This window comes from Sinohyriopsis cumingii, chromosome 2, assembly GCF_028554795.1.
Source record: "Sinohyriopsis cumingii isolate HCF-2022 chromosome 2, ASM2855479v2, whole genome shotgun sequence".
Lineage (NCBI taxonomy): Eukaryota > Metazoa > Mollusca > Bivalvia > Unionida > Unionidae > Sinohyriopsis > Sinohyriopsis cumingii.
In genome coordinates this window covers 131,747,992-131,768,072 of record NC_142962.1, presented here as the reverse complement: position 1 = coordinate 131,768,072, position 20,081 = coordinate 131,747,992, and the positions used below count along the sequence as shown (strand labels likewise).

Below are 20,081 nucleotides of genomic sequence, written 5' to 3'. Positions count from 1 at the left end.
TGCAAAATGCAAAATAAACCAAGAGCATCTGAAGTGGCTGACCATTAAAAATCTCATATTTTTTTTACGACCATAAGGCCATAATACTAAAGTGAGCTTATGGTATTGCCATATTTCTGTCATCCATCCATTAACACTTGCTTGTTACCCATGTTTTTTTTCTAATTTTGATCAGACTTGGAATATATATTATATAAGTTACATTGTGTGTGGATTTTACACATACTTCTAATGTGATCTTGCATCTGATTGGCAAACCGTGTTGCCACTCTGGAGGCCATATTTCTGATCTGTTTGTTCAAAATTAGAATATGTGCTTAAACTATCAAGATCTCTTACGATTTCATTAATGAATGAGATCCATTTATGCAAATGAGGTGATCATGCAACAGATTGACGGGGTTTGTTATGACCCTTGAGTCGGGTAGCCATTGCAGCTCAGTTTGTAGAATGTCAGACTTTTAATCCAAGGGTCACATATGTAATAGCCCCCCCTCCAACAAGGCCGCTTTGGTTGGCTGCTATGATATGTGTCCATGGGAAAGGCACGATATAGTCAATAATGTGTTAAAAGTGCCATTAAATAAATAAACAAAAAGAAACATTCTTTTTAAAATATTCTTTGCAAAACCTGCCAAAAATTACCAATTTGGGATGTATCACTAGCTCCTTATAAACAGGTGTTTTGGATATCATCTAACACTGAAATACATGTAACTGCAATTTTTAATTTTTTTTATGCCATTCTTGCAACTCTTCAATAAATAAAACTGAGTATGTATTCTGCGTGTATTATGATTCAATTTCATCTAAGGACAGTAATGGCTACATGGTGCCAATTAAGGTAAAGTTCTAACTACATAGGTGAAATCATTCAGTTTCATTGGCTTTAAACTGTTTGCTTACATTGCTATTAGTATGACATGTCACTGATTTGTTTTGATGCCAGTTATGTATTATGATGCAGCTAGCTTGAGGACAGTTTAAAATGGCCATTGTTGACATCATAGTTCTTTTGCTAGCATGTGGTTGAAATGGGCTATGGGTTTGGGGTTACACAAAGTTTTTCCACTTGCAAAATAAACCAAACAAACCAAATCAAAATTAATGCATGCATTTCTGTAGAACTATTTATACAAATTAGAAAAATAAGCTGAATAAGTGAAGAAAATAGAAATATATCAAGTATTCCTTAAGTATATAAAATAATTGATCATAATACAAGTTTATAAAACCAATGAATCATTTCAGTCTTGGAACAATACAATAATTTTTCATTGTCAGTAGATGAAGAGATAGTACTAAAGAAAACAATTAATTCAGTGCACTGATATTTTTAGCAATAGCATTCATTTGCAGGCTAGCATAAGCTATGTGCACAAATGTTACACAAGATCAGATTTTTTTTTACACATTCATAGATATTTATTTTCCCCCATCACATTACCATTAGAAATATGAGCTTATTACCTCCTGAATCCAGTCTGTCTGAATAGACAGAAATTATATTTTGGTTCATTTTACGCACAGTCATCCAGAGATCCCTGGGGGACCATCTGAGATTTCCATGAGATTGTTTTGTAGGTGTATATCTATGTAAATGATGATGCATGCAGAATTCTATTTAAAAAATTCCAATTGTTTATAAGTTATGGCTATTTGATGGCTCAAGTATTTATCTTCACTTTATAAAAAAATTCATAATGCTACATACTCTGAAACAGTTTTCGTGTTTTTTCATTGGTTAGTCAGACTACAAATATAAAGTCACAGCATAATATTAACCAAGCCAGCACCCCCTCCCATCATAATGAATGGAAAAGCAATCACCTGTTTCTTTCTTTGTTGTAATACCATAGCTATCGCGGGAGCACCATACATACTGTTTCTATTATGTTTTGGTACCCCTAAGATCTGTCGTGTTGAGCTTTTATTGAAAAGAATTTTTTTTATCAAAAACTTAATTTAGATATAATTTCAAGCAGGGTATTTTTCCCTAATGTGTGAAGAACCCAGGCTGGATCTTCTATCGAAGAGGTTATTCATCCAACCAGGGCTTAATATTCCAAGGCAGAGTCCCTTCCCCTCTGATTTACAGTGATCTTTGCCAAGGATCTCCTAAGTCCTGTGTTTGCTATGTGTGTATTTGCTATATTGTTTGTATGCTATAGATGCTGTTGTAATAAAGATGTCAGGTATATCAAATTTCACCGAGGTTGTCTATTTATATACTGAATATTTAAAGAGAAAAGGATCAAAACAATTCTTTTCTTTTTATCCTAAGTTTTTCATTTAAATATACTTTGAAATTTGGAATTTTCTTATTTCTCTACAAAAATTAACAAAAGCCTATTTTTGATCCTATTTAATTCATAAAAACATCATCTCATTCCTTGGAGTATTTATTTTAGATGTGCTTTGGCTATGCTCTAGCTATCTGTAGTGCTGAGAATGTGAAATATACGTTAGGATAAGTGCATGCATGAAGAGGAACACTGAAACTGATTGAGTACAATAATTTAAGTCAAGACTGTAATGACTCTACCTGATGTACATTATAGTAATAAAAATGGATTTCCTTTATTTCCCAAAGCACATAATAGTCCCATTTATGAATACATGTTTATACAACTAAATAAACAATCAGCAGATTAGTCCTGCTTTCTCAAAGCCCATTTGAATCAAGTCTGTCCGAAGTGCTACTTGGTCATGTGTGCAGATAAGCCATTTTGCATGAATTGGGTTAAGGGTAAATGTTTTCAGATCAGCCGAGACCTGATGTGAATGTACATTTCCTGTCCTCCAGTTCATTTAACTTATCATATACCTGTGCTAAATACCATTCAGGAAATCAAAATTCGAGTACCTCCATGTAAAAGTTGCTAACAGTTAAATCTAGGGTTTGCAACTTAGCTCTGCATGCAGCTGGCACAAACATTGGTATAATCCCATTTTCTTTATGACGTCAGCCTTTCTACGCAATTTACTTTGAAAACATCAAAGACTGCTGCCATTTTTTGATCATACTAAGTAGAAGCAAGTCACGTACAGACACACTGGGTATCATAATTTGGTCAACAAAGTGAATCATGGAATCATCATTGCTCAGTGAGTTTCTTAACATGTCACATCCTAGTCACTTGGGAACTTAACTCCTTGTGGCAAGCATCTGTCTGTCTCTCAAGCATAGATCAGCTAATGGCAGTAACAGGCCTGATTTGGTGATAGCAAGCAAAAATGTTATTTGTCTTTTATCGTCCAAGCCAGATATTGTCACCAGTATACACTAGAACCTGTCTTGAAAGACCGCCCCTTCTGCCAAACAATTATGGTCTCTCAAGACAGGTGGTCTCTCATAACAGGTTATAACACTAAATAATCCAGTGCTGTCCAACCTTTTTGATGCCATGGGCCACTGAAAAATGTTTTTTTTTTTTGAAGCTGAATGCCACAGCAGAAAACTGAAAAGCAATGACTATATAGCTGCTCGAGCTCTGGCAGGCCATTTAAAATCAGCCTGCAAGCCGTGGGTTGGACAGCACTTATATAATCAAAAAATCTGTGCATTGAGAATAATATCTCTCAAGACAGATGGTCTCACATAACAGTGGTCTTTCAAGACAGGTTTTACTTTAGTAGTCAAATTCCCCACCCCCTGAAAGTTTCCCCTGGGGAAAGAATTAGGTAGCTGTTACGTGTTTAGGCTCGAATAAAGAGTAACACAAAAAGAATGAAAAAAAACAAGCTTTTTAAAATTTAACAAATAATGCTTTTCCTTAAAAAATTCTGTAAAAATGAAAAAAAGAGAAGAACTTATGGTTTCAAGAATCCTAGTAATAAATGTTCTAATAATTTTAAGTTCGAATCCTGATGGAAAATCCAAGATGGATGACAATGACGTATGCTGTAGTCAATACTGTGCTTATCTGCAGTTCCTTATAGAAATACAAATAATGGCACTCCAGTGTTGGAAATCCAAATTAAATTTGTGAGCAGTGTCTTTCCAAAATTTCTGTGTGAGCACTCTTCAAAATATTTCCAGAGAAAAAAGAATTAATCCTTTTGAAATCCAACTGATCTGAAGAAAATTAGAACTATAAATCTGGCTACAACAAAATAACTTGACATCAGTGTAAAAAGACCAAAAATTGAGATATCTCTCTCAGAGCATCTCTATTAAAACTAACAGATGCGTGTAATGGAAAAACCAGAATTGATAAATCAAAGTGGGGGGGTATGTGATCGTGTTTATGTCACATACACCAAAAATGACCCTAACGAAAACCAATTATTTTTGCTCCAAGAAATAAAAAAGTTCAAAACACAGCTGCTCGGATCATACTTAGAGTACCACGATCAGAGCACACCTCCCCGCTGCTCTGTACCCTACACTGGCTATCCATTCAATCCAGAATCAAACACAAAATTTTTTCTCTGTGCTACGTTTCACTGTCATTCTCTAGTCCAACATACCTATCCGACCTTACCCATGTGTACACACCAACAAGATACTTACACTCCTCTTCTGACAATCATATACTCATTATTCCCACTATGAAAACAAAGTCATATGGACAGCGATCTTTTGCATACCAAGGCCCAGCAACATGGAATGAATTACCCACTGAACTTAAACACAAAGACTATCTCTCTCCCTCGCTTTCTTACTCCCATTTCATAATCTATCCCTCTAGTACTCTCATATATACCCCTTCTTTCTCTATTTTTCACTTTCTCTCTCTTACCATATCTCTTTCTGTCTTCCTCTCTCTCTCTCTCTATCTCTCTCACTCCCTAACTTTTTCTTTCACACTCTCTCTCTTGCTCCCTCCATTTTCACCATCTGTCTCTCTAGAACTCTCATATATACTCCCTCTTCGTCTTTCTCCCTCCTTCTGTCTCTCTCTTCCTCTATGTCTTTCTCTTCCTCTGTCTCTATTCCTCTCACTTCATCTATATTTCTTCTTTCTTTCTAGCTCTTGCCCTCACTCTTTCTCTCTCTTACTCCTTCACTTGCTCCCTCCTTCCCGCTCTCTACCCTTTTTGCTCATTCCGTTTTCTCGATCTGTCACAATTATGCTCTATTATATACTCACCTCTTTATCTCTGCGGTACACACAGTACATAATAATAAATTGTAAACATTCTTCTCTCGTACTTTTGAAGTAAAATCGAATTGCTATACTTTTATTGTAACAGGCAAATAATCTGGTGGAAATCCAGGCCATGACAAAACATGAGAAATGCCAGGAAGGGTACTACTGGAAGGAAATGAAACAAGATGTAATAAAATCTGTCAGTGACTGCGATAAAGTGCAGTAGAGTGAATCTTGGGCCAATATAAGCACTTGTAGGCCTTAAGTGTATTACCAGAGAGCCCATCAATGAAAAGAAATTATTTGTGGATGTGGGGCCTAGCTAATTCTTGCATCCCTCCTTATTTATTAAGTGGCCCATTACATGTATGATATTTCACAAGTGGGCATTAAGCTTATTACCAAAGAGTCCATTAATGAAAAGAAACTAAAAGACACTGATTGGTTGTTGGTGGGGGGAGGAGTTGGGAGAAATAACTAGAGGGGGAAACAAACTTATTGTAGTTGGTAAAAGAAATAGAGGAGGAAATAATCAGCTAGCCATTTCTTTCCCTGGGGAAGCTTTCAGTAGGAGGAAAAGAATTGGGTGTTACACTGGCATTCTCATTGATATGTCACTCAAGTTATAACTAGTTACACCTGGTGGTGGCAAAGGGGGTTAATAGGCAAGAGTTACTGCTCTTCATCTATTGGATAATGACAGAAAAGAGGATTTTTGTATATTTAGTATGACTGGATTTTGGTGGTAGTATGCAAATATTCCTTACATTAATGTGATCAAATAATTCAGTCTTGTCTTAAGATCAGAGTCTGTGGAATCCATTTGTTATCACAGTTTGTACTTTTGTTAAGATATTATTCTAGAAGAATTATTTATTTGAATCATTTATTGGAATTACTGAGTGCTCATTTGCTGAATTAACACATTATTTTGGGATTTTTGTCAACTCATTTAAAGACCTTCTGTGTTGCATCATTGGCACATAAGGACATAAGAACATTTAAGACTAGTAGTATATAATGATATCCAAGACTGTTTGAATTCATTGGAAGCAGTCTCTATTTCTGGACTTGTGATAGGACATTTAGGATTATTTTTTTTAATTCATGATACTGTGTCTTTTGAATTTTCACTTTGTATTATAGGAATATAAGCCATTCCTAATATAAAATTTATGTTTTGAGTTTTTTGAATTTAAAAGATACTATAATATGTTTTTCTCCTGAAACACTTTCAAATTTAATTATATAATCATTTAATAAATAATTATTTCAGCTATTTCACTTTGCTTTAAATGTCTAATCTGACATTACATTGGTCCCAAGTAAACGTACAAGGTGCTTGTTGACTAAAACCAGAAACCAGTAATGTACATACATAGCAAATGTTACTCCATGTTGTTCAATTGTAACAAATGGTATAATTTCTTCTTGTTGCTGAAATTTTCAATATTTTCTCCTTTCAGTCAATATGTGGCTATTCTGTGTAGTTTCCTACTTGGCCTTGGAGATAGCAGTTTTAATACTCAGGTATGTTTAAATCCACAGATATCATATTTAAGGAATGAAAAACAACATTGTCTTAATTTCATTTTTGTTTAAATATCCCTGCCATATCCTTCATTTATAAGTGACAAAATTCTGAAGTAGAAATATTTTTTCAGTAGCTAACATTAATGAAGCTGAGGTTTTTGATATGCTCAGCTGTTGAGTAGTAATAAATACTCTGGACGTGGATGGCACTGGTCCATGAATTCTGTAACTAGGAGCACAAGTAATAACAAAGTCATTAACTTATTATAAGCTCAGGTATAATGAGTGATAACTTTACATGTACCTTGAAATGTGCAACAATTAAACCTATCTTTAATAAGGAGAAAAGGATGATCCAGGGAACTACAGACCAATATCTATTCTACCTATATTATCAAAATTAGTTTTAAAGCAAGTAGCTGTGCAGGTCTGTGAATTTTTTTAAACTTACTTTCTATTTCATAAAGCACAATCAGGATTTAGAAAATACGCAGAAGTTATCAAATCAACAGATCTTCGGCTACAAGAAATGGATATTGTTGATCATGAAATTCTTCTGCGGAGTTGAATTGTTGCATTTTTGATAATTCTTTGAACTGGTTTAGATCATACCTAAACCAAAGGTCTCAGCCGGTGACATTGGGAATATAAACTCACAAACTTGAAATATTCATTCAGGGGTTCCTCAAGACTCTGTTTTAGGCCCTCTCTTTTTTCTTATTTATCTAAACAATATTCTGGTAAATAAAGGGCAGACTACCTTCATTATATACCGCACAGCTGAATACACGTGAGAGAGCAGAGAAGTCAGATTAAGGCTAATTGGGAAATTAGCAACATTTGTTTGTGAATTTTTACTTCAAAAGAATGAAGATTTTCAATGAGAATGACAAATTTTTAATTGAGACACATTTCTTTGGCTATATTACCCAGTGAAGACCCAAGGGGAACTACAGACCATTCTCCATTCAACCTATATTATCAAAATTATTTGTAAAGCAAGTAGCTATGCAGGTCTGTGAATTTTTTCAAACTTACTTTCTATTTCATAAAGCTCAATCAGGGTTTAGAAAATATCTTATGCCAATCATAACTTACCAAGTTAACAGATCTTTGGTTGAAAGAGATGGATAATGGTTTTGACTGCAATTCTTTTCCTGGACATCAAGAAAGCCTTTGATCTGGTTGATGCTGAAATTCTGCTACAAAAGTTGAACTGTTTCAGATTTGATCATTACAGATTTGATCATTCTTTTTTAAGCTGGTCTATATCTAAACCAAAGGTCTCAATAAGTAACCATTGGAAATATTAGTTCCCAAACTCACACTAATTCTTCTGGGGCTCCCTCAAGGCTCTGTTTTAGGTCCTCTCCTCATTCTTATTTTTGTAAACAACCTTTCAATAAATAATTAATCCACCAATAGAAGCTCTGCTTGTGTGTGATGCAACCTTGTGTACATATAGTTCTGATACTAAAGTACAATTATGGGCATAACAAAATAAGATAGTAATTAGTGAATGTAAAACAAGATGTATGATTTTGCGGACAACACAAAAATTATCTGGTACAGCATGGCGAGCAAATCTGGAACAATGTCTTCTTTATGTTGATATATGTTATCAGTGGCTGAACATGCTGACAGGATAAAATAATCAGCATGGAATTGGTGAGAGGTGGAAGGCAAATTTCAAACCAAATGAGTTGGTCATCTTACGTTTGCTAATTTGTAAAAGCCGAGAGGGTGTTGTCAGTAGATTTTCTTTGTAAGTGAAAAAATAAGTGCATGTGCCTGTGATGACTGTCTCAGATGAATACTCAGTCTAAAGAATAAAAAGGCCAACAACTAATAATTATTTATGACTGCTGAAGATTAAAGTAACCTGTATAGGGTAAGTATCATTTTGTGTCAATTCTTCACCTCTTGTATCGATATGGAAAAAATATTGATACAGCGATACACATATATACATACGTGCATATGATAAGGACACTGTTTATGACATTGTTGCAGGTGAAATATAGTGTCCTGTGGAACCCCTATATTAGTGAATTGTTCTTATTTTTTCAGTTATATTCTTTGGTGGGATTCATGTACCCAGAGGACAGTTCAGCTGCTTTTGCTCTCTTTAAATTTGCTCAGGTAATGGACATAATCCATCACATCAATATTACTGACTACATTTTGTGTCGGAATTGAATTTCATGAATCTATGACTCTAATGGTATGTCTCTCATAGATCTAGAATTGTCACTAGATGTTTATTCAAGTATAATAAACAAAATTTGTATGCAGTATACCATAAACAATCAAACTGAAACCACAATTGTACAAAATAAACTCAGTGAATCAGGTTTTCATTATTATTTCTACAAATTTCACAAAAGTTGATTAAAATTTCAATTTGGTAACATTGTACCTCTAGTCTACATACTGACTTGTCAAGATTCTTAGTTTTTTCAACAAATGTTTTGTTTTGTTTTTAGATCACCTGGCCATAAGGCCACATAAGCGTATGGAGCAGCCCAGCATCTGTCATGCATTGTCTGTTCATCAATATGTGCTAATTTCAACTTCTTGAGAAACACCACTGAACCAATTTTAAGCAAATTTGGCTGTGAGTTTTCTGGTGTAAAGACCTTTCAAATGATGTAGTTTTGCCATAAAATATGACTGCTATTGGTATGAATAGAAAAGTTGTTGATAACTCCTCAAAAATGACTTAATAGAATTTGACTAAATATGACATGAAGCATTCTTACATGAAGATGTTTCAAGTTTGTAAGATGCTGATTTATCTTCAGAAATGGCCACCATTATCAAAATTTTAATAGAAAAAATATAACAACTTGTTGTCAGTAACCACTTGACAGAACTTGATTAAATTTGATGGAAAACATTTTGGCAAGAAGATGTCTTACATCTTGTGCTGGTGACTATGATTGATGTATCTATAGCTAATCAGATAAAAAAGCCTTGAAAAAAGCTTTTTTTCAAACCCACTAATTTAGAAATTTGACCAGATATGACAAAATGCATTTTAATATGAAAGTAGTAACCAATAGAATTGATAGGGTATATAGTGTAACAGCCTGAGGCATATTAAAGTATCAACAAAATTGATAGAATATATATTGTAACAGCATAATGCATATTTTAGTATCAATAGAATTGATAAGGTATATAGTGTAACAGACGAAGGCATGTTGTAGTTTCAATAGAATTGATAGGGTATATAGTGTAACAGACGAAGGCATGTTGTAGTTTCAATAGAATTGATAGGGTATATAGTGTAACAGACTAAGGCATGTTGTTGTTTCAATAGAATTGATAGGGTATATAGTGTAACAGCCTGAGGCATATTATAGTACCAATAGAATTGATAGAATATATATTGTAACAGCATAATGCATATTTTAGTATCAATAGAATTGATAAGGTATATAGTGTAACAGACTAAGGCATGTTGTAGTTTCAATAGAATTGATAGGGTATATAGTGTAACAGACTAAGGCATGTTGTTGTTTCAATAGAATTGATAGGGTATATAGTGTAACTGCATAAGGTATATTGTTGTATCACTGGTATTGATTGGGTATCTTTGTTATTAATATTTCAGTCTATATCTGCAGCAGTTGGGTTCTACTACAGTACATACTTGTTACTAAAATGGCAGCTGCTCATATTAGTGGTCCTTGGCTCCCTGGGTACACTCTGCTTCTCAAGCATTGAATGGAGTAGCACAAAGGCCAGTCGTGAGGGATACAAGAGTATTTGACAATCAGTAAGATTTGCCTTTTGTCTGCATTGACTCTGCATGGTACATGTAAAGGACTTCTTGCTATCAATATTGTGTCTATGATGTAATAAGCTTACCTAAGTACCTCCCAGAATGTCACGCTTTCCCATCTAGGTTGGTTCTGGCACATAGAATTTTATTATGTCATCTGTACCTGGACATCAGATATAACCATGTGTGATTTTAATACAGGTTGTTAGTTCCTATCAGACTCTGTAACAACAGTATCAATATTGTGTCTATGATGTAATAAGCTTACCTAAGTACCTCCCAGAATGTCATGCTTTCCCATCTAGGTTGGTTCTGGCACATAGAATTTTATTATGTCATCTGTACCTGGACATCAGATATAACCATGTGTGATTTTAATACAGGTTGTTAGTTCCTATCAGACTCTGTAACAACAGTATCAATATTGTGTCTATGATGTAATAAGCTTACCTAAGTACTTCCCTGAATGTCACGGTTTCCCATCTAGGTTGGTTCTGGCACATAGGATTTTATTATGTCATCTGTACCTGGACATCAAACATAACCATGTGCGATTTTAATACAGGTTGTTAGTTTTTATCAGACTCTATAACAACAGTAGTGAGTGTGTGTGTTTGTGTGTGTGTGTGTTTGTGTGTGTGTGTGTGTGTGTGTGTGTGTGTGTGTGTGTAGATGTATGAGCATGATTAAAAATATTATTGGAACTTCACAAAATTTGCCTAAATTTTTATTGCATTCAAACCATTCATACACAGCCATTCTTGAGGAAGTGAAAAGACATGTTGCTTGATAAAGGTTCATTTTTACAGTAACTTGGATTATGAGACCATGAACAATTGGACGTCGTTTAAGACAGGTAATTGCTTAATGTAGGTGATATTTAAGACATGTTTGACTGTATGTAGCAGGATAATGCTTATGAAATAAAATGCTTAACAGTAATGATTTTAAGTTTTTCCTAAATATCACATGCCCTTAATTTCAGGAAGACATTGACCAAGCTGATGAGGATGAAGATGTGATGGAGATGAACTCTGTATTTGAACCATAACAATTGTTAGTATGTAATGCAGCAGTGTTTACTTTGAGAAAGTGTGTTATTGTACATATATAAAAATGTTGTGAAAGACAGTACATAATTTCATACAAGGTAGACAATATCATACACAATACACAGTGCCATTCTAAGTAGACAGTATCATACAGTACACAATATCAATTACAGGTGAGGCTTGATTTACACCATAGGTTCAATCCTGAGGTTATGGCATAGATTGAAAGTAATGTAAATGCATGCATGTGAGCTGCGTGCGAGTCACAGCACATGGCACCAGCGATGGTATAAAAATGAGCACAATAGTGCAAATTGAATGCTATTTCGTCATTATAAATGGCATTAAAAAAAAGCGCACAAGTCAAATTGGTATAAATTGAGCATGACCTGTAGAGCATTTGTACATGTGTTAACAGTAAATTACCTATATTTTATTTCTTTTAATGTATGTGAAGTTGCATCAACTTGCATCAGATTTGTGTGCTTTTAAAAATCTTATTGCATTATCACAAAATCTTTGCATCCAAAACTTTTCATGAAATTACACAAAGATCACATGAATTTACACAGAGATAAATCAAATTAATTTACAGAAAGATTAACCACATAAATTTACACAAGGAATGATTACATAAATTTACACAAAAATGGATCACTTGAGACATGTACATGATTTAAAAAAGTCAACAGGGATCCCTGTAAATTCCTAAAAAGGATTGAAAAAAAATATCATAGGATTACCCCAGGTTTTTGATAAGATTTTGATCTTCAAAAACTTCTTTCTGTGACAAGATTTTATGTAAATTTAATAGCAGGATAAATAGAAGTTTGATGAATGAGATTAGAGATTTTGTACCCATATTCAGTCACATAGATGAGTTTATTTCAGTTTCACAGTTCATTAGGGGACATGGGTTCTTCAACATGTAAAGTTAGTGATTAGTTTGACACAGTTTTACAGTTCATTAGGGGACTTTGGTTCTTCAAAGATTATCAGGTTAGTGGTCAGTTAGATACAATTTCATAGTTCATTAGGACATGGGTTCTTCACTATCAAGTTAGTGATTAGCTGGATACAGTTTTGCAGTTCATTAGGGAACTGTGTTCTTCAAAGATTATCAAGTTAGTGGTCAGATAGATACAATTTCATAGTTCATTAGGGAACTGGTTCTTCAACATGTATCAAGTTAGTGGTCAATTAAATACAGTTTCATCATTGTAAATATGAAGCACTGGATTTAGTGTTTTGTGTTTAACATATTCCTAAATAATGCTGATATAAGAACTAATACACGTGTATAAAATGAAGAAGCTAGAACCCTAATTTTAAAAGGTAATCCCCCTAGAATCCAAATTTCAAAGACAAATTCCAGGATGTGCACAAACATTTATGTGTTTTCATACAGTTTCATACATGAGTGGTGCATTTCTATGTACATTATCTCCTTCATTTATGATCTATTCATGTTTCATGCCGCTACCTTCAGTCTGTTTACTGTGCATGCTTTGAATCCGCAATGCCAAGGTTTGACGATATTCTCTATGGGGTGTTGTTTGAGTGGTATTTTAACACATTGTTGACAACTGCACACTGAACAGACCCAGATCTGCTGTTGCATAATGTGCTGGCAGATCTGGGTCTGTGCAATTTGTTAGCAGTAATCAGTAGAATAAACATACACCCTGACCTTCTGGTGCAATATGCTATGGCAGATCAGGATCTTTGTTGTTTGCAGTTTAACTTGACTTATAACTGAGTATATATGGTATATCATGCCAGGGAAATGGGAGCTAAGCATCTTTCCCAAGTACTATGATGCAGCTGACCTGGGCTGCTCTAACTTGTTATACTCTTATGATTCTGAAGCGGTATTACAACTTCCTTAAAGTTTAATGCACTTCATCATTTTTTGAAGCCCTGTACTCCCATGGATGGAATTTAAAAGTCCCATACCTCAAACTTGGACATCCCACTTTTGCTTGTTAAAATTTGTGAAGTTGTCTTACCTAGGCATGAATGGTATTCAGCCATACAGGGCATTACCAGCCTCAGCGGATACAACAGAACTGAAAGTGACTTGTGAACCCTTGAAACTCTGCCACCCAGTTAGGATGAGAAATTTACAGATTTAGTTGTCAACACAGAGTATCAGTCACACTTTTTCAACTCTGAAGTCATTTTTCTTTTAGCAAGATGTGATTGTGACTGGCAGTGAATATATTCAATGATAGGCTGGTTGGAAATAAACTGAATCCATGGCCAACACTATAGATTCTGTGACACCTTTATCAGTGTCCATGCCAGGTATACACAGTTATGATGACTTGGCAAGAAATGGCTCATGAGCTGGCATTGTTGTCAATTACATGTGCTGTCAGGAGGATATTTCTTGCACTTTATGTGTCTGTATTAACCATCCTCAACATCTTTTGGTTTGTTGATTGCTTGGTTTTTGATAATAGTGCTAATTTAGATGCCTTTCCAATTGAGATGCCAATTTATGCACTTTAAATACATTCCACAAACAAAACCAATTACTGTTATTTTTTTCTGTCAGTAAATACAGTAACAAAAGTAAATATATTGATCTTCACTGCTTTATCTGCAATGCATTTGTAACTTAATTATGTTATGCATTTTGTAATTCATTAGCACCAAGAGTGCCATGTTTATCCATTTGCTTAGAATTATCTATCGAATTTAATTTGTTCATTATAAAATGTTACCATATTATTAGATGCAAATGTTTCTTTGGTAGTGATAGTATCACAAAAATTCACTGAAAGCTGGTCAGGTTATAACATTTTATATTCGTACATGTTAATAAAATTTGAGGTGTCTAAAGTGAGCCATGCTGCCTCCGAGTTAGAAACGTTTTTGCACTACAGATGTTATTATGTAATGATGTTGCATAGCTATGCATGAGGTTAGTTAGTAGAGTGTTGGATATTTATTATTTACCAGTGATTTATAGACAGACGGTAGATAGATGAAGCTTGGTGATTTGTATCATTTAATAACTTAACAATAATGCAGCTAAAAGTGGGTATCCTAATGGAGTGGCATCCATGTCAAACTTGATGTTCCAGTGCAGACATTGTCTAAATAACAGCCTGTTAAAGTTCAAAATATTTTTTGATTGTTCCAGACTTTTTTTTTTTTAATGCTTTCTTTTTTTCTTCATTTGCAAACACTACCAACTTGGGCATTCAGGGGTTATAGATGCTTGTAATATTGGAACAGCATACTTTTTTGGTTATGTATGGTAAGCCAGAAAGATGCATTTTTGATGAAGGGGTGATCAGTCACAAGACCTTTGTTAGTAAGAGAGAAAACACAGCTAATAAAAATGATTTTGGAATAAATTGGAAGTAATCTGAATAGAACAAAACTTTTCATATCCTCGAGTCAATATAGATGCACTTTTCCTTTTATGGAAGAATAGCAGCAAGCATTTAAAGTATCTATCTCATTGAGCAGGTCCTCTGTTGAGTATTAAAGAATGAATGTTTGCACATTTTTAATGTTCAGAAAATTGTATTATTTGTTGCTGTATCCTGAATACTTTATGACATTGTACATTAGGTATGATTAAATACATTTGTATGTATACAATATTATTTTAATCCTCAAGAATTTTCAGAAGCTGTATATAATCGACATGCTAAATGCGTAATCTAAGTCGTGCAATATTTATCTGCTTGAATATTTTTAGCATGTTCAGTGGTGTGGATTTTTAATTGATGCTTATACTTATGCTTCAGTTAGTTAAGCTGATTGAAGAGCTTGTGAAACATTTTTCTGTAAAAATAATTAGTTGTGTTAATTGTATGCTTTTTTTTAGCCAAGTACTCTGTTGCTTATGCAGAGGAGTGTGATTTATGATTGCTAACAATAGTTACTAAAAGATTTTCTCCAAGTCATGGGTGGGAACCTATCTCTCTACAACAATTGATTTAATACTCGAGTGTTGTTTTGGGGTCTTTATATTGACAGTTTGTGTTATAAGCTTGTCTTAGTCACTGAGTGTAATACAGTTCTAGATTGATTAACATGCACGCATGCATTTTCACTGTTTGTTTCATGAATAATAGTCATTTACAGCTACAACATTGATGTTAAACAGTAATTTGTTGGGAAAAAGCATTAATCACGTCTTCAGATCCCACTTTTCTTTATTCAGAATTTGTCATTTTATTTTATATACAAGGCAGCAATCACAGAATTAAGTTTTTCATAACTAAAATTGTTACCTTTCTTTCAGCAAGTATACATATACTCATGTGTTTTGAAACCTGGATTAGTGACCAAATCAAGAAACTGCACTGCAAATTAACTTAGGTCAGATCAGTAAAATCACAATTTACATGTACATGTTGTTTTCACTGTTAGACACAGATGCTTATAATTTCACAAAATTTTTTAATCAATCCATTCAGTGTGCTTTTTCAGAAAAGAATCTTATGAATTTTTGTATAGAACGTAGAACATTCTTCGAGTAGGTCACTCCTATTATTTTTCCTAATACAGGTGTACGAAAAAGTAGGATCATTTGGTACAAATCCAGTACCACAATAGTCAATAAATGTGTACCTAATAAATTTTTAGAAGCATTTAATAAATAAACTTTTGACAAAAAATATTGATACAATTGAAGTAGATATAAACAAAGTATGATTTTTTAAAATAGATTTTTATTTATTTAATTAAGCATCATATCCAGCAGTTCTTCTCTTAAGAGATGATTTATTTTATGATGCGGAATGGTGCAGGTTTGAATCCTGCCCATACTGAGCCATCTTATGCTGTGATGTTTCTTGGCAAGGTGCATTATTCTCATTGTCTCAGCATAATTTAACCTTTTATGTGTTGATGTGCCATCTCACACCAGTGAGTCAGTCAATCTGTGATGAAAAAATGAACTTATATATGATTGGATATAGTATATTAGCGGTATTGGAATATTTTATTGATCCTGTTCAATTTTTTATTGTTCCTGTTCAATACTTTGTAGAGATACAGAGCAACAAGGAGTAATGGCAATTGTTATGTTAAAGAGAGGCAGTTTTATGGAATATCAGTAATAAATTTCTAGTGTTTATGAAAGATGTAGGTTAAGATTTTGATGTGTTGTGATATATAACATGTTTATATGTCTCAACATAGAAAGCCATTCTGTCAGTCAGATACATTAAGGAATAACATATCTTTAATTCAAATATACTTTATATGTTCATATATATATTATGTGCATCCAACAAACAGGACCACTTCGGTGTCCTAGTGGTTAGAGTGTCCGCCTCAGAAGAGTCATACCAAAAATGGTACTAACAGCTGCCTTGCTAGGCGCTCAGCATTAAGAGGTTAGCGTTAGGACTGGTTGGCCTGGTGCCAGGATAATGTGACTTGGGGGGACATCACACATGTCTGCGGCATTATGTCCTAGTACTAGACTATAAACTGTCACACTGCAGACATCGTAGCGATATGACTGAAAAATTGTTAAAGCTATGTTTAAAAATCCTAATCACACACACACACACCCCAACAGTGTGAACATTGATGTGCACAAGTAACATGCAACAGAGCAGGGTCTATGCTATTCATTCATCTTAAAACTTCTTTAGAAAAGCATAGAGCCTGATTTGTGTCACTATGTGATTGTAGATCAGTGTCTATGCAGTTTGCAGTTCTACTTGAATTATACATTGATAATGATTTTGATGAGTGTGGATATGCTATTGTTTAAATGATAATGATTTTGGTGAATTTGGATATGCTATTGTTTAAATGATAATGATTTTGATGAATGTGGATATGCTATTGTTTAAATGATAATGATTTTGATGAGTGTGGATAGGCTATTGTTTAAATGATAATGATTTTGATGAGTGTGGATAGGCTATTGTTTAAATGATAATGATTTTGATGTGTGGATATGCTATTGTTTAAATGATAATGATTTTGATGTGTGGATATGCTATTGTTTAAATGATTAAGACAGTGAACCAGAGATGGAATTGTTGTATTATGTATTTTGAGGAATACCTTCATTTTATTAATTATTGTGAAGCATGTCTTCAGGATAACGAGTCATAATTGAATATCTTATTATGACATGTTAATACTAACTGTATCCATGTACAGGTATACCTGTAAATTTGTTACTCCTGTGGCATGCATATGTATTCAAACTGACTATGCAATAATGGTGCAGTTATCACTCATTCATATGGTTTGAAATTCTAGCACAGCTGATTTTTGTGTGCAGTTTTTTCATTCTAGATTGCATACTAATGTGAAGTGATTCTATTTTGGGCGATTTTTAAAACAAATAACATAAATATATTCAATAATATAATTACTTTTCATCACCTGTGTCAGAAACACTACACAAAGTGACAGTGTCATCTTCATTTAAATCTTTTACCTCTACCAATCATAGATCAGAAGAGTTTATCTGATGGCCTGTTGTCCATCCATTCATTAGCAGCAAGGTTTTTTTATCACTAATTCTCCTAAACTTTTAAACTTTACCGCTACTCCTTATGAAAGTCATACTGAAATGGGGTTTTCACCACCAGAAGATTTCTTATGAGACAGTTGATCCAAAATGGAAATGGTATCACTTGTACATCCGATACGATGACCATCTTAAAAGTCTTATCACAATTTCTCCTGAAGGAATGGTCATATCAATATGGGCTTTCATCAGGAAACTTCTCGTGATGTCTAGGTGGTCCTAAATGAAAATATTGCTGATCTTTCATGTAAAATGGCTACTACCATGACCATGTTGAAAATCTTTTTATTACTTAAGAATATCAGAGATGGTTTAAACATTTGGCAATTGAAGAGAAGTCTTACTTTGGATTCCTGGAAATTCTTTTTAGTCAGTAGAGCTTCAATCCCTATGAGGAACTTGTTTTTTGTATTGCGTTTGATCAGTGTTAAATATATTTTTGTTTCAAATTTCAGCCTAGTATTACAAAGCATATTTACATTGCTGGTTCAGACTTTTAAGGTCTGGTGTGAACCTGGGATTATTTTTCATTCTCATTTGGAGCACACAAAAATAACAGCAGAATTTTCATCAGGACCAAAGATTTTGTGTCATTTTGCTTAAATGAAGTATATTGCAGGCACACTTATTGTTGCCCATGATATCTTAAACAAAAGAACTATACTAACTACTTGAATGTGGATGTTCATCTGTTTTATACTTGCTTAATAAATTTACAACTTAATTATCATTATATTTTTCCGCTCTTTACATCATATGATATAAAAGAAAATTTTCATTTCAGTATTAACAAGTTAAATAGCTAGTATCAACTTTGTATTGTTGATTCATTATTCAGGCCAAATTAGTTAGAAAAGTGAAACACAGTGGTCACATTTCTCATTGCATCGGAGATGGCATTGTCACCTTCAAGGGTTTTGTTGCAACTGACCATCAGAAATACAACTGCCATGTCCTGCTTTTCAACTTATTTTGTTTAAAAATGTTCAAATTAAACTATGCTAATTACTCATGTGATATATTTTGTTTGAGTTGATCAGTGATTACAAATATGGATTTGTGTCTCATTTATTTTCTTAAATACTGCTCTAGAACAACAATGCATTGGAACAAACGTTGCTTGGACATCACTAATGACTAACAGTGATCTCTAACTGTGGCACTGTTCATGTAAGTGTACCACTAGAAATTATATGGTACAATGATCTCTAACTGGCACTGCTCATGAAAGTGTACCACATGACTGTATGGTACAATGATCTCTTACTGAGGCATTGTTGATAAAAATAAACCACACAACTGCCTTATCCTTGCATTCTAAGCGAGGCCATGTAACAACAGACATTCATTTTTTTTTGTAAAACCTGCATTATGACAAGTGTTTTGTGTCCAGAAATCATACTGTAGAAAAGCAATTTTGTTAGATAAGCCATATTGTCTGACAAATGGATTTTTCAACTGTCCAGAAATCTGTTTGCACAAAAAGTCTTATTATATCATTGCGCCCATCCCCAGAATTTTGTTATTGCTACTCCAATTAGATGTAAAGTTGTATCAACTTGAGGTTTTAATCCAGGGTTCCCACGCTTTTCTAAAGATAAATTTCCAGGATGAAATTAATTCTTTTAAGGTTCATATATCATCATTACTAATCCAAATCTAAAGATTGTTCTCTTTCAAGACTCCAAAACAATCTAAGCCAAAAAAGATGATCATGTACAAAACCACAAAATGTATCACACAAAACAAGTCGATTATACACCTATAAATTTTGCATGTAAAGTAATTTTAATGTATGAAATAAAAATTATAACTTTATTTTGCTGACCTGCAGTATGTTTTTAACTGGTTTTGTTTCCTTTCAAACCTTTAATTCTAAAGAATTATATAGCAATACATGTTACATACATATATATATATATATATATATATATATATATATATATATATATATATATATATGCATCTTATAGAAAGTAAACATTTGCTATTGCAGTATTAAAAAAAACAATGCAAATAGTTAGAACCTTGTCTTGTAACAAAGAGTTTAACCCTGAATTTATCTGAGCCAATAAAATCCCAAA

At 33.6% G+C, this 20,081-nt stretch overlaps 1 protein-coding gene across 1 annotated transcript in view; it reads left to right on the top strand.

Annotated features, from left to right (window-relative positions):
* LOC149805853 (UNC93-like protein MFSD11) overlaps nucleotides 1-19,815 on the top strand; it is a 48,919-nt gene extending 29,104 nt beyond the window's left edge. The window contains exons 11-14 of the mRNA XM_089950578.1: nucleotides 6,563-6,626; nucleotides 8,700-8,771; nucleotides 10,249-10,413; nucleotides 11,405-19,815. Of these exons, the coding sequence (XP_089806704.1) occupies nucleotides 6,563-6,626; nucleotides 8,700-8,771; nucleotides 10,249-10,407 (295 nt within the window). The 3' untranslated portion in view covers nucleotides 10,408-10,413; nucleotides 11,405-19,815. The remainder of the gene's footprint in view (nucleotides 1-6,562; nucleotides 6,627-8,699; nucleotides 8,772-10,248; nucleotides 10,414-11,404) is intronic.
* Nucleotides 19,816-20,081: the final 266 nt, after the last annotated feature.